General features: G+C 34.7%; 1 protein-coding gene across 1 annotated transcript in view; it reads left to right on the forward strand.

Moving 5' to 3' along the window:
• The window catches only part of RIT2 (Ras like without CAAX 2), a 204,326-nt gene that overhangs the window by 79,723 nt on the left and 110,414 nt on the right, over positions 1 to 14,189 (forward strand). Inside the window, exon 3 of the mRNA XM_032205905.1 lies at positions 8,811 to 8,884. Coding sequence (XP_032061796.1) covers positions 8,811 to 8,884 — 74 coding nt within the window. The remainder of the gene's footprint in view (positions 1 to 8,810; positions 8,885 to 14,189) is intronic.

Here is a 14,189-nt window from a genome sequence, read left to right on the forward strand (position 1 = left end):
AAATACCAACATTTGCAAGAAATCATATTTTTTCTTCTAGAGCTGGTTCTGAGGGAAATATTTGTCACTCAGGTGAATAACCTTATTTACACAGATCAGATAGCACATAAGCAAAATATCATTTATAATTATTTATATAAATTTAGTCACTTCTGTGCATGTTTGCTTGCATATTAAAACCATAAATGGTGGCCTTATTGATAACAGCATTTGCTTCTTGACTGAGAGTTACTGCCCTGAGACGAATTGTTCAGTTAGACTTCAGTCTTTTATCCAATTCTCTGCTGTATCTCATCCTCTCTGAATAAAAGCGTTATCATTTTGATGGGGCGACACATTCTATATCCAGGAGAATCCTACATCTAACAGGATGTTGTTATAAAAGAATGCAATCAGCTTCTCTATCAATACGTCTATGAGAAAGGGCACATTGTTTTCTAGTCTTCATCTTAGTTATATGTTGTGTAATTAGAAGTTGATCATACTCTTATGATTCTATTCTTCATGGACTCTTGTGAATAAGTATTTTGCTTTTATTAATAATTTCACTTTAAGGGGAGAAATGCATACCTGCAACTAGAAAATAAAATAAAAATAGCCAATGCTTCTGTAGCAGAAGATACTTGTATAGGACTTTTAAAAAGAAAACCAGTTTGCTCCCGGTCCTGAATTTGTTCAGGATTAGTTAATTAACTTTACCGATTACAGATAATCAACACAGGGATTAATTGATGATACTCTCTTATTTCACATCTGGGTACTCTGTCTTTCATGACCCTCCACATTTGTATATGAAGGTACATGTGTACCTATGCACACACCTGTGAAAAGACATGGATATTTTGCGTGTGTATGTCTAATCTTCCTATAAGGGCACACTATGGGAAAAGATAAATATCAGTAGTTAGTGTAGAAGGATCTGTTGACTTCAGAATCCATTGTATCAGAATATCAAGTCAGAACTGAAATAGAAGACCTGTAATATATCCAACTCAGCAACGTGAAAGTGTTCACTATATGAAGGCCAAGTAGTAGTGGAAAACTTACAGATCTATTCCTTGTTGTTCTATTTGTATCTTTACTCCTTGAAATCATGAAATAGTAGTGGAGGCCAAGGGGGTTCTTGTTAGCATTACTGTAAATGTTAGGTGATGCTAGCTGATTTCTGTGGTGCATTTACTACAGCAAAAGCAGACTGAAGCTGTTTTCTTCATTTATGTTGTTATATAATGTATGTGCACTGCATAAAATCTTTGAACCTCATTGAAGAGAGATCTGATGTTGTCTAAGGTATTGTATGAGCAGAGACTGTAGCAATCAGTTTGTCTTGCTGGCTATTTAGGTCTCACATTCTTGACCTTTTTTGCTGGAAAGTGAATATCTTACCTTGAACTTGCTGTGTTTTGTCTCCTTCTTGCTGAGAACATGCACATGAAAGCCTCTCTCATGCCCCATTTTGTGCAATAAAATCGCTCTTGATTTTCATGCTTCTTGAAAGTGACCCAGGTCATTGTTTCTTGTTCCAACTGGTTTGTTAGGAAACAGCATGATAATGAGGACCCAATGGGAGAAAACAAAACAAATGTAACTGACTCAGAGTTCAATTCACTCAGATTTCTGTTCACACAAAATCTTTTAGAGTACAGATAATGCATCTTTTTGTGCCTTAAGTGAGATTAAGCTGCTTTTGCTTCCCCTGCTTTTCAGCAGAGAAGGAAAGGGTATTACAGTAATGAAACTACAAGCTGACATTGAAGAAGAGGTACTTGTACATATCTATAGGCAGAACTGGGAAGAAAAAAAAAAAAAAAAAAAAAAAAAAAAGTGGAAAAGAGAAGAAGACAGAAAGCGCAATTGGATAAACCATTTCACAATTTGGAAGGCACTGAGTGCATTTCAGGTCACAGAAAAAGCTGTGGTGTAAGTACATAATGCTGGAAATCAATCAAGCTCCTTCAGCAGCTGTGTGTTATCAGTCTTGCCCTGCAGAACACAGATCTGAAACATTAGGAAGCCCAACAAGAGGGAAAAACTTAATTTGAGAGCAGCTGTTTTAAGACAGATACATAATGGCATTAAAATAGGAGCACTGCAGTGAGGTGAGAACCAAACACAGTGCCTATTAGACTGAGGATGTTTTCAGTTTTGTTATTTTAACCAGACACAGAGTAACATCAATGGCAGCCAGAGCCTAGGATAGGAAAGAAGTGACTTCAGATATGAGTATAAAGAGAGTTCATTTAAAAAATATTCATAATGCATAATCAAACTTTGTGGAACTGACTGGAGCTAAACTTAGGTCTTTATTGTGATGCACTGATTCTGAGTGCTTATCAGGTAAGTTAGGCCTGTCCCTTCAGCTATTTAAGCACCAATTTTCCTTGACGGTACCAGGATTAAGTGCAGAGGTTTATTTGAGGAAGTGAGTATAGTCTAACTATGCTTCTGCTTTCCACTGAAGATATTAGCACAACTTATTTTAGGAGGACAAAATGAACTAAAAGTTAAGAGGGATTCTATTGTTTTGTTTTCCAACATATGGAATCTATTCCCTGTTGTTCTTTTTGAATTCTTACTCCTTGAAATCATGAAATATCTTATGAGTGTTCACAAATTTATTTTTACATGCCGCTGAAAATACAGGAACCTCTAAAACAACATGATAGTTAAGAGCATGTCATAATGCTGAACAAAAGCTAAATGAAGGAACCAGAGAATTGCATCTTCAAATTAAATTAATAAGGGGAGTTGTAGTGTACAATAGTAATATGCATTTGAATTTAGCAAGGCCATTTGAAAACAATGTTACAGAATGTTTTCTGAAGATGTATGTAGACAAGACCTTGGTTTAATATCTTGTTTGAAAATATGTTTATGGTAATTTGAATGCTAACATGGAAACTAAAAGATAGAAGATGCTGTTTCTCATCATGCAACTGAATGTAATGAATAAATGTATGAATTTATTTTTATAATGCACACTTAACATGACTAATGTTTTGCCTTTTCTGATATTATTTTAATTTTCCCAAGGCCTACACTACAGTTTTGTTTTTTTTTTTTTATAAGAATAAGGTTATCACAAAGGTACTAGCTATATTAAATGTTGTATTACTTACTTGCTTCTCTTTCCTAGAAATGTAGACAACAGAGGTGCTTCTAGTGTGTAGTTTCTGAAGAAAGAGTTTCCATCTGTGTGTTTGGAAAGGCAGTGGCCATACCTTTTCTGTGCTGCAAATCTTCAGCAAGATTCTGCTGCCTGGAATGATGTTGTGTGTTGCAATCAGTTACATAGGAGAAAGCAGGCAACTTGTGTGGTTAAGACAAATCTAAGCAAAATCTTTGTGTTCTGAAAAACTTAGAAAAATAACAGCAAACTGTCACATTCAGGTCAATGTTAAGAAATAAAAAGCTGCAGTACTGGAAAGGATCATCTGAGGTATTTTTAATTGCTGTTATAACAGAATTGTGTACCAGCAGGTGAAACTGAATATTTAAGTTAATTATTTACGTATTGTAGTTACTAGTCTGATGTTGTATGTACATGCCCAGTTTTCCTACTTGCCTCATTTTAAGGGATACTGCTATCTACATGAGTATTTTCAGAATACAAGTCAATAAAATCTGTCATTTCTTCTCTTCTAAACCATTTAGGCATTCATATCAGGTGTGCGTAGCTCGTAAGAACCTATGAGTAGGCAACTTATGTGACTTGGTGTCCTTGTCTGCAAAATGCTGATAGCTATGATCTCCTAAGTTATAGAACACTCATACTCCAGAAAAAAAAAAAAAAAATAATAATAATAATAATAATTATATGCTAAGGGAAACCATAAAACCAATATATTTTGATGGACAGTTCCTATGAGATGTGTATTTTTATCTCAGACAGGGAGATACATGACTGGTACAGTGGCTTAGATCCCTGTTCATCCGCTCTCTTATTTCAAAATTCCTTATTTTTCACAAAAACAGCATTCAAACAGCCACAGACTCATAATCATTCTATATTCAGGAGCACCTCTGAATTAAAATGCATATGTAGCAGATAATCTAAGCACACTAAAAGCTGCATCTCCTGCTGTCTCTTTGGCACACATGGAGAACAACAAGAGGCAGAACTCCAGGTGTGACTGACTGAGCTTGAACTCCCTTCTGCTGGTTTGGCACCTCCTTAGCCAAGCAAATACACTTTACATCTATATGAGAGAATCTGCAGTTGATAGTGTAGCAGACAGAGAAAAGGAGAGAATATTTATTTGGAAGTAACATAAGCAGAATTAACAAATGGAAGAAAGGGGCAACTGACCTATATTTCAGGGACTGGAAAACGTCTGTGATGCAGATGAAAATTCCTTTCCAACACCACTTTAAATTGTATAGCATCCAAATCTATTTGTCACAAAGCTGCTCATAGCTGAAAAAAAAGACTTTAATATATTTTTTATGAATCTAGGTTCTCCAGTTCTAAGATAACTGATAGCAACACGAGCCTGCATTAATTATTGTTCTTCTGTCTCCAAAATGATGCCCTCTAAGAAAGATGAAAAAAAAGAGAATGTATTCATTTTACAAAATAATAATATTAATAACAAAAGGCGTAAGGAAGCTTTTATTTTTCCTTAATAATACTGCAAAGGACAATCAATTATGAAAAGAAGTTAAACATGCCATATGAAAAAACATTTTTTCTTGATTTAAATTAGATATTTTCCTCCTTTAATAAATATTAGTAATAAAATAATAGGTGTCTGTAAGATAACAGGTGGAGCTCTGTTTGTTTCCTGATCCCTCTCTTCCCCCCACAAATTATTAAAGTCAATAAGAGATCAAGCCACACAGTATAATGTTTAAGCTGATTTTTTTTTAACCTATTTTCATTTTTAGTTTTAATGTCTGTAGGGAATATTATTCTTAAAGAAACCTGCATTATATATCAGAGAAGAAAATAAACATAGCATAATTTTCTTTAAAAATCATTTTTTTGTTGTTTTTGCCAGATATTTAATTATCCAGTTCATAAATCAGTTACCTATTACACATATTACCCATTGATGCAGAAGTTATGTTTTCCTTTTTTCTTTGATACCTAAAAAATGTTAATTCTTACAGTCTGTATCTGGATCATTGTTAAATCTCATAGCAAGAGCAATAATATCCATCCTCAATTGTTTCTTATAATATCCTATCTTTCTGCTGCATTTTACCTAAACCAAAAGACAAGAGAGTTGGCTTCACAGAAAGAGACATATTGAACTTAATATAAGAAATACAATTATTGTCTGATTGTGTGATATATTGTCTGATACCTGATTATTATTCTCCTCTATTTTTTTGTACCTCATGCTAGTGCTATTTTGAAACTCCAGCCACAGTTTGACCTCTTAATAAATTTTAGAGAGATCACTCCTTAAAGCTGTAGGATGTAAAACCCAGATACACATGGTTTAACAGCTCCCAATTAACTTTAAAGGAAGTATTACCTAAATTAATTAGGTGAAAGAAAATGTAATGTACTCAAACATTATAAATACTGTAAATATATCAGACAGCATTTTCAATAATATGAGTAATTTCTGAAGTGATGAGATTAGACAGCAAGTTTACTAGTGCACCTGGCGAAGAGTTTTCTGCTTTGTTTCCTATACACGTTGTTTCCTATGTTTGTGAAACATCTTCCCTTCTGTTTCTCTCTGTCCACATGTAAACACCACATTAAGTCTGTTTAACATGCTTATTTCTGGATCTGCTTCTGCTCTGTATTTCAACTGAGTAAAATAAAGGTGTTTTTCTGCCTAATCTCTTATTTAGCTCTATTTCTATTACTGCCTCAGATTAAATCCCAGTTAAAATGAATTACCTTAGTAGACCAGAACTAAGTGGTACAGCTCTTCCCCTAGCTCTTCTTCTAGGTCTGTACAACATGAGATGGGAAGCATGATTTTGGATGTTTGCATCTTCCTTCTACCTCCTCTTCTGGGGAAAAAAAAAAAAAGTTGTCTTAAAATCCCAGAAGGTCAGCAAATACACAGGGTGCGTATTTGCGTAAATGCGGTGCCTCTCAAAAAGCTGGCTCTGTTTGAGCATTACAAAGGTCATGAACATTACAAAGGTCATGAGTAGGTGCTATGATCTGATACCTGTTGTGAGAGTGTGGGTTCAAGATAACATTTGCCTCAATAAATCCTTTAAGAAAAATAGGTGCTAAATCTCCATTCTCTTCAAATACAGGTTGAGAATACCCCTGCTTAGCAGACCCCAGCTTAGAATATTTTTAAACTTTATAAGAAGAATACAGATAATTTTAAATAGAGAAAAAATATTACAAATGAAAGTCATATGTCTTTCCTGTTTCATCTCAACATTTCTTGGGGCAAGGGCAAATTCTACAAGTAAAATATATGTTCCAAATAGATTGCCTAGAAAACTAGATTTGTGTGCTTGGTCAATATTCAATAGAATATGTCTCACCACCACCAGTAGAAGTTAGTATATTAAAAATGAAAATGGGACAGTGATTCTGGAATATCTTAGTAAGGTATGTTGTTGCTGTTTTGTTTGTTTGTTTGTTTGGAGATCAGTAGTTTGAGAAAACAGAATAAATGAAAATAACAAACTGGGTTTGTATGCTAAGTGTTCTCTTTGCAAAGTAAAAGGGTTATAAACACATTCTTACCTTTGTTCCAAAGCCTTGCTCCAGCTTTTCACAGTTATAAAATTATGGATTACAGTGGCATAATATTCAGAATAGACCTGGAATAGCTCAGCAGGGTATTAGACATGTAAATTTACTTACTGATAGCTCTGATATATTGAGAGGTTAGTCATTTAGTTATAACTAGATCTGAAACCCCTATTCCTTTCCTTAGCAAATGAAACATGGGTTCTCTAGATTCTGGGTTCATTTTTGTCTAGGCTGCATTTACGTAGGCAAATTTCTATCTGCAACATCTTCTTTGAAGCTATTGCATCAAACTCATGTTGCTTTAAGTGAAGAGAGAAATGGGACCACAGCATTTTGGCTTTAAACTATCCAGCTGAGGAGCAAAAAATTCAAGCAAAATTTATGTGAGTCATGTGTTAATTACATACAAAAGAATGTAATGAAAATGGACACCCATTTGCATCTATATATGGACACCCACTATATATTAATTATACTTAATATTATTCATATTATTAATATGAAGGAAATATTATTTCTAATACTATATATTTTCATATATTTTTATTTTCATTATTTGTTAAAAGATACAAATAATATTGTGTGCATCATTGTTGGGCCATAATAGATTACGGATCATATAAACAGCCTAGTTCGATCTATAAAATTTGGCATCCAGCTTCTTATTCAGCAATACCTAAAAAGAGATCTATTGACTTAAGCATATGCTGGTTGGAGTGCTTTGGCTTTCTCAGCTAGGCAATGTATCATATATTTAATTAAGCCTCTGGGTCATCTTAATATCAGTGGGATGATTAGTGGTATTTGTTTAAAGCAAGGCACATTCCTAAGTAGTTTTCTGAACTGAGACCCAAAAGAAGCAGGAGATTCATGGAAATTTATGTATGTGATTGTGTCATTAAATATAGACTGCCACTGACTATGCAGGGATGAACCAACTTAATACCATTCAGAATACTTCATATTTTTAAGCTTTTATTTATTTATTTATTTATTTCTTCCTTTGTGAAGGTAAGGTAGAAAACAGGTTTTTAGAAGTATCTGTAGTGTCATATAATGCAAGATATATAGGGCACAAATCTGAATGTCTTGAGAGGTCCTGCTACCTACAAGATAATCCCATTGAGAGCCTAAGTCCTCCAGGGATCTCTGGCAGCCAGGGCTTGCAGGTCTGAGCCATGGGACATGGTCAGCCATATGTTCATGCTTATTAGTGGCACTTCTCAGATGCATTAAATGCATTCGTCTTGTCTTCATGTTTCAATGCACAGCCAAATCATAAAATCAGTCACTAAAGCCACTCAGATTGTTATGCATTATTGTTTAATTAAACAACACAGATAATTTCTAGGACTATTTCAAGTACAAACATGGCCTGATATCTGTGCTCTATTTAACCTTAGGAAGGAAATACAAATATTGAGAGGGGAATGTAATTGAAATGTGAAGAAAATAAGTTCTGAAAATAGAGGTTCACGTTTTTTATTTTTCTCTTTCAAAATTTAGTATGAAAAAGCATGAGCTAAGGAAACAATCCACCAAGAACTATTTTTCCCTCCTCTACCCCAAGCCATGATGAGTGTGAGGACACTGATTACGGAATTTATTTTTAAAAATTTAATTGGCTTCCTGTCCAGAAATATAGAGATGTAGAGGCCTAATTAATTGCTCTGACAAATCTGATCTAGAAGCCCTCTTCAGTCACAAGGAAACTCAGTAATATATACAATGTTTACCTTGAAATTTTTTTGAATGGACAAGCTCTGTGGAAGTGTGATTGTGGTAAGAAAAAAACAGCCTTGTGCCTTGCACTAGCACAAAGCCTCTGAAGCTTTGTGACTTAAGCAACACCTATGGCCTATCCTTTTCAACATGGGCAAATTTACTGGTACAGTATTTTGAGGTAGTACAGTAGAAAAGACTAGGTTGCTCACTAATATTTTTTAGTGATGGTAGGATTTCAGAAGGGCTCTTTCTGACTCAAAAGAAAGCAAAGTTAGGTCAGACTGGAGAGCTTTTGGAAATCCTACTCCAAACTAGCAATGCTTTCCTTTCTCCAAGCTAGCAACATTTTCCTTTCGCTGAACCACTCCTGTGCTTAGTTGTACTGTGCTGTGTTTTTCAGAGGATGCCTACAAAACTCAAGTCCGAATTGATGATGAACCAGCCTATTTGGATATTCTAGACACTGCTGGACAGGTAAGTAGTCTCCAAATGTAAACCTTTCTATCAGAGATAAAACCAAAGATATGTGGGTCACAGAGCTAGAAACAAGCCTCCCTATTCAAACATAAAGGGATCAGTGGTAGAATAACACTGAGGAATTAATAAAGGAGATTAAACAAGTGCTTCAGTGGTACAGTATAACTTCAAAAGCTGACCATAAAAGACAGACAAATGTAATAAAATAAAAGCTAAAAAGCTGTTTGTTTCTTTTTCTCTTATATGCAGACACATCTATCGCAATCATGGAATGAATAAAAAATATGTGTATTTGTATATAAAAAATATATGTATATGTATATAAAATCATTTTTAATCACTGCTTTTCTACATACTATTAGAATCTTCTGATGTACTTGTAAATCTAGTGTTTTGTTACCATTCTTTTCCTCCCTATACTATGTTTGAATGTCAAATACTTACCTGCAACAAAAGTTTTCCCATTAAAGGAAATCACAGTGTACATAAAACTTGTATGTACGAGTATCAGCAAAGGAATTAAATTTTTCACATACACTAAGGCCAAAGGAGGGGTTAAATTACAGAAATTTTTCAACCTGACTTACTTCATCTCCTTTCCATCTCAAAACTTTTTTATTGTTTAATCAAAACATTGCACCTGTTTGATCTTTTACTGAGGTATGTGACAGGTTTTGTTTTAAGGCTTTGATAGTTTCATGAGTTTTTGTAGTATATGTGCACCTTGTACAGGAATGAGTCAGTCAACAAGGACAATAAATCCTTAAAAAATGATTTAGGAAGTAAAAGCCTTGAAACCTTGATCTTCACTTCCCAAACTTCTGAGTGTACCTTAGCTCTGCACTGCTAATGGTCAGAAATGCAGTGTGCTACCAGGAATTAGAATTAGAGTTATATAAGGCTGAAAGAAGTTCAGAGGGATTGTGGTTGGAGTTTTACATGTGAATGAAATATAGGCCAATTTCAAAGTGAACTCAACCCAGTTTCAGGAATCAAAAGATGCCCTGAATTATTCTTTTTTTGACCCAAAATTTTACAGTCTCAGCAGTTAACCAGTGACTGGTTTGCTGCTGATTCTCCTGTGAAAGTGTTTGATTTCTGAGAAAAGTTAAGCTAGATTTCAAGGGAAGTCTCCAAAGCTACAAATTTAATTGACCTACAATCCATCATTAAAACAAAGTCAAGAAGTTTTCCATGCATCGTAATCCTAGCATAGTTTCAGCAATGATTTGGCTGGGGGTAGGGTGGGAATATCACAGTTGTTACTCTTTAATATGTGTGAAAATATCTGTTGTTTTGATGGATAAGGGGAAGCAACATTTTCTTTACTCACTCAGAAGGTCTGAGCCTAGTAACTTCAGCCCTATATTGCAATCGGTATGCCATTACTAAAGGAATTACATCTCCAGCTGTTTAGTCTTGTAAAACTTCATGTGTTAGTGATGTCCTGTGTTAGCCTTTTAAATAGTTCACTGTCTACATCTACTTCAATCTACTCTTAAATTCATCTTAGTCTCGTTTTGTATAGTTAACATGATAAAAAGTAAAACACTTTCTTACCCAGAGGTGAAGAGGATAGAAGATTCAGAGTTTATGCACACGGTGTATTTCTAATGGAAGGAGGATCAAAATACAGAATTTCCTCTTTATAGTGTGTTCCCAATTTACTGTTTTTCTGTTTGCTTGTTTGCTTTGTTTTTGCCTGTGTACACTCAGAGAAAGTGCAGTAGTTAGACTTTGCAAAGCACAGAAGAGGCAGTAGGCACAGAACAGTAGGCAGTAGGCACTGTGCTCCCAGTCATAGACCTGTGCAGGGGTGAGCTACCTAATACCATATTTGCATCTGTCATTCAGATATCATTTATATAAAGGAAACCACCTTAAATTCAAAGCAAAATATGGATAATGAATGAACTGAACCAAAAAGGGATAATGTGCCTACTGGCACATTATTTTATTAGGAGTATGTTTTAAATGTAGTAAAAATACATTGTAAAAAACAAGATGAATAATTGCTTTGACTTTTTTTTTTTCCATTTGGTTTTGTTATAAGGACCATAAAAGTTGTGCTCTACATTAAAAAGTACAATAAGATATTCAAAATTTTGTTCTTTTCCTGTATTACTGAAACTAAGGTCACTGTTTTTTGTTTATTTGTTTGCTTGTTTGTCTGTTTTTCATTAGAACAAGTATTTTAAGTGTTATTTTATTTTCTTTCAGTTTCTTCTAAAATTAAAAATAAAATTTGAGCAACATTTTCAAACCTTCTGAAAAACTGTTTTATATTTAAGCAAAAGAAAAAATGTCCCTATACACTTACCTTTAAGTAGCTGAAAATGCTGTGTTTTTCAGCTTAAGCCAAGTTCATCTTTTGTTAGTCACATCCATTTTCTTTAGGAAAAATTCTCCAGAATATTGCACAATTTTTGTTTCTAACTTTTGACTGTATAAAAAGCCTGCAGCAAGACCTCATTTATAATTGGGTTAAGAGGAAGATTTATTGCAGATATTATGAAGATTATTAGAAATTACAGTTGTAAGGTAAATAAATAAATCAGAATAATATAACCAGTGAAAGCTGATGAAAATAACAATAGAGATAGACTGTAGAGTTTTATTCAACATTTGTTTCAGAAAGAGACCTAAATATCCATATTAGAATCCTAGAGCATGTAATGACCATATAATGAAGAAAGCAGAGATTCTGGAGCAAGCAGAGACCTGTGGTGGCAGCAGCAGGCTCTGCAGATATATCAGCCCAGGACACTGCACAGACATAGCTTTCTATTCCAAGATCTATGTTGAAGTGATAACAGAATAAGTCTGCTTTAAATCTCCCTGTTCTTCCAGTTCAGACTGTCATCACTGTCTCATTGTATCCATACTAGGAAGTTCTTCCCTCTTTCCTAGGTGCCTATTTTTCAGAAGCTGTCCACTCTGTGTCCTGGATTTAGCTGCTTGCAGATGTGTTTGAATTTGTTGCCTCTCTATCTTCACTGAACAACTCCAGAATAAATCAAGTCCTAATCCAAATCTCATTGAAGTCAACAGCTAAAATAGCCTCTTTCCTCACAGGTGGCTTAATGTCACTCACGCTGAAGTTCAGACTGAAATCCACCTGTGATTTCACTGACTCAAGGTAGAGTCAAAGCACCCAGCTATGTTGCTGGTGATGCACTCTGGGAGTGCCATGCAGTGCTTCTGGGTGTCCTCACAGTCCTCATTAGGTACCTCATTAACAATTTTGAACCATGGTTTTAGTCACTTCAGAAGATCAAGGAGCTAAAACTGTAATTCGTCTCTGTTTGGGAAACACAAGAAATAAAGGTGGAAACAGACCAAAGTCAATGTATGTTGTTCTAGAGAATGTATGTATGCACTAACTGAATACTTTATCACTGACCAAATAGTGCAATTTGTTAGCAATTAATCTTTTATTGCCAAGTCCACAGTTAAAAATCCATATCTGATTTTATATCTGAAACCAGATAGAAATTTTAAATGAAAGATACAAGTCAGAACACTGAAAACCTATGTGATGCTTCAGAAATATATTTCTGATTCTCAGCTTTCTGAAGTTAAAAAAGATTCAAAAGATGTTAAAAATGCAAACTATTAATGTTGCTTATCTAGTTACTGATCTTCCTCTTTTCATAAATGCAGGTGGACACTGTTAAATATGACAGATTTCTTCTCACAGGAAGCAGACTTATGTTCCATGGATTCTGGATATGTCATCACTGATTGTCCTGTAATACTCTTCTGAAATCTCTTTTCCACAGAACATATAGTAAGAGGCATGTTCTGAATGTATGTAGGTCTAGTAGATATGCTTCACTAACTCCCTACCCCTGCTTTTCACTACCCATTCTGCCTGCCAGCAGGATTGCCTGTCTTTGCTTGCAGCAATCAACTTCATACAGAATAAGGTTAAGTTTACCCCAGAGAGTTCCAAGATCAGGTATTCTAATGTAGCTGCATGTAGCCAAATTGTCACAAGCAACAATTAATTAAATAGTTCCTTCCATAAGGTTTGAAAAAGTGATGTGTAGTAAGAAGGAAAGTAACAAAAAATGATGTTGGTTTTCTTTTTCAGTGGCACAATTAACTCTAAAAGAGATTTATCCTTAACCTCATCTTTTCTGTCCAAAGAAGCCACCAGTGATGCCTTTGGCTCCTCTTTAACTAGAAGTTCTCTTCTCACATTAAAAGTTTTAATTTTGCATCTACGTTTCAATTAAAAAATAAATAAATAAATAAAATAAACAAACAAAAACAAAACAAAACAAAAACAACAAGGAGACTAAATTTAAGATTAAGCTTTAGAATTATAGAATCATTTAGATTTGAAAAGACCTCTTTAAGAGGACTTATTATTTAGTTAGCTTTTAACCCTCTGGGCTAGCTGCAATTTGACATGTGGAGTAAATACTAAGACAATTGAAAATATGTAAATGAAAGCTATTATCTACAAAGACAGCTTGAACTATCTTGTCCAACCTTGTTCATGGCTCATTTCCTGAGGCTTTCCTTTCTTATCCAATGTATCATAAACTTCATCTGCTTTTACTCAAATTTAAACATGTGGGAATGCTTTTACTTCAAGGAAATCTGTAGGTGTGAAGGGAAGGACATTCAGACATCAAGTCCTTTTTCATTTCCTATTTTCTATTAGACACTGACATCCCCTGATGGCTCCAATCATCCACAAAAAACCTCCACACAATTAGGGAAACCCTCTCTTCAAATATGTTGCTACTTGTGGAGCCCAATTTGAATTCCTCCTCATGGAACATACACAGCAGTTATCTCTTCTGCTGTATTATACACTGGTGACTGACACAGGAGCCTTGATTCTTGCCACAGCTTTCCTCCTAGTGGCATATTACCCAGATTCCTTATTCAGACCTCACGCTGAATGTTAAAAGAGACCAAATTCTCTTCTCTGACAAATAATCTGAAATGATCCAGTGTAGTATACGCAAACTCATTTTCAAACACAAAGCAGACACATATGCAGAAAAATGGATTTCTGTACCTGTCAGTGATACAGTATTTTTGAAGATTATTGCACCATTTTTTCCTTGTTAAAATGTGAGCTTTTTATGATAAACTTGGAGGAACAGTATATTTCCCAAGTGTGAGTCAGAGACTTGAAAAATTGTCCTTAAAATGTAATGGCATGCCATTTCAGGAAGATTTTCCTTTGTCTGGAGGTGTGTGCACATGAATTCGTTTTCAGGCAGACACTTTTCAACCTGACAACAGCAGCATGCTCTGTAGTGAAATCCATCTCTCAAAT

The sequence above is a fragment of the Aythya fuligula genome, chromosome Z (assembly GCF_009819795.1).
Source record: "Aythya fuligula isolate bAytFul2 chromosome Z, bAytFul2.pri, whole genome shotgun sequence".
Lineage (NCBI taxonomy): Eukaryota > Metazoa > Chordata > Aves > Anseriformes > Anatidae > Aythya > Aythya fuligula.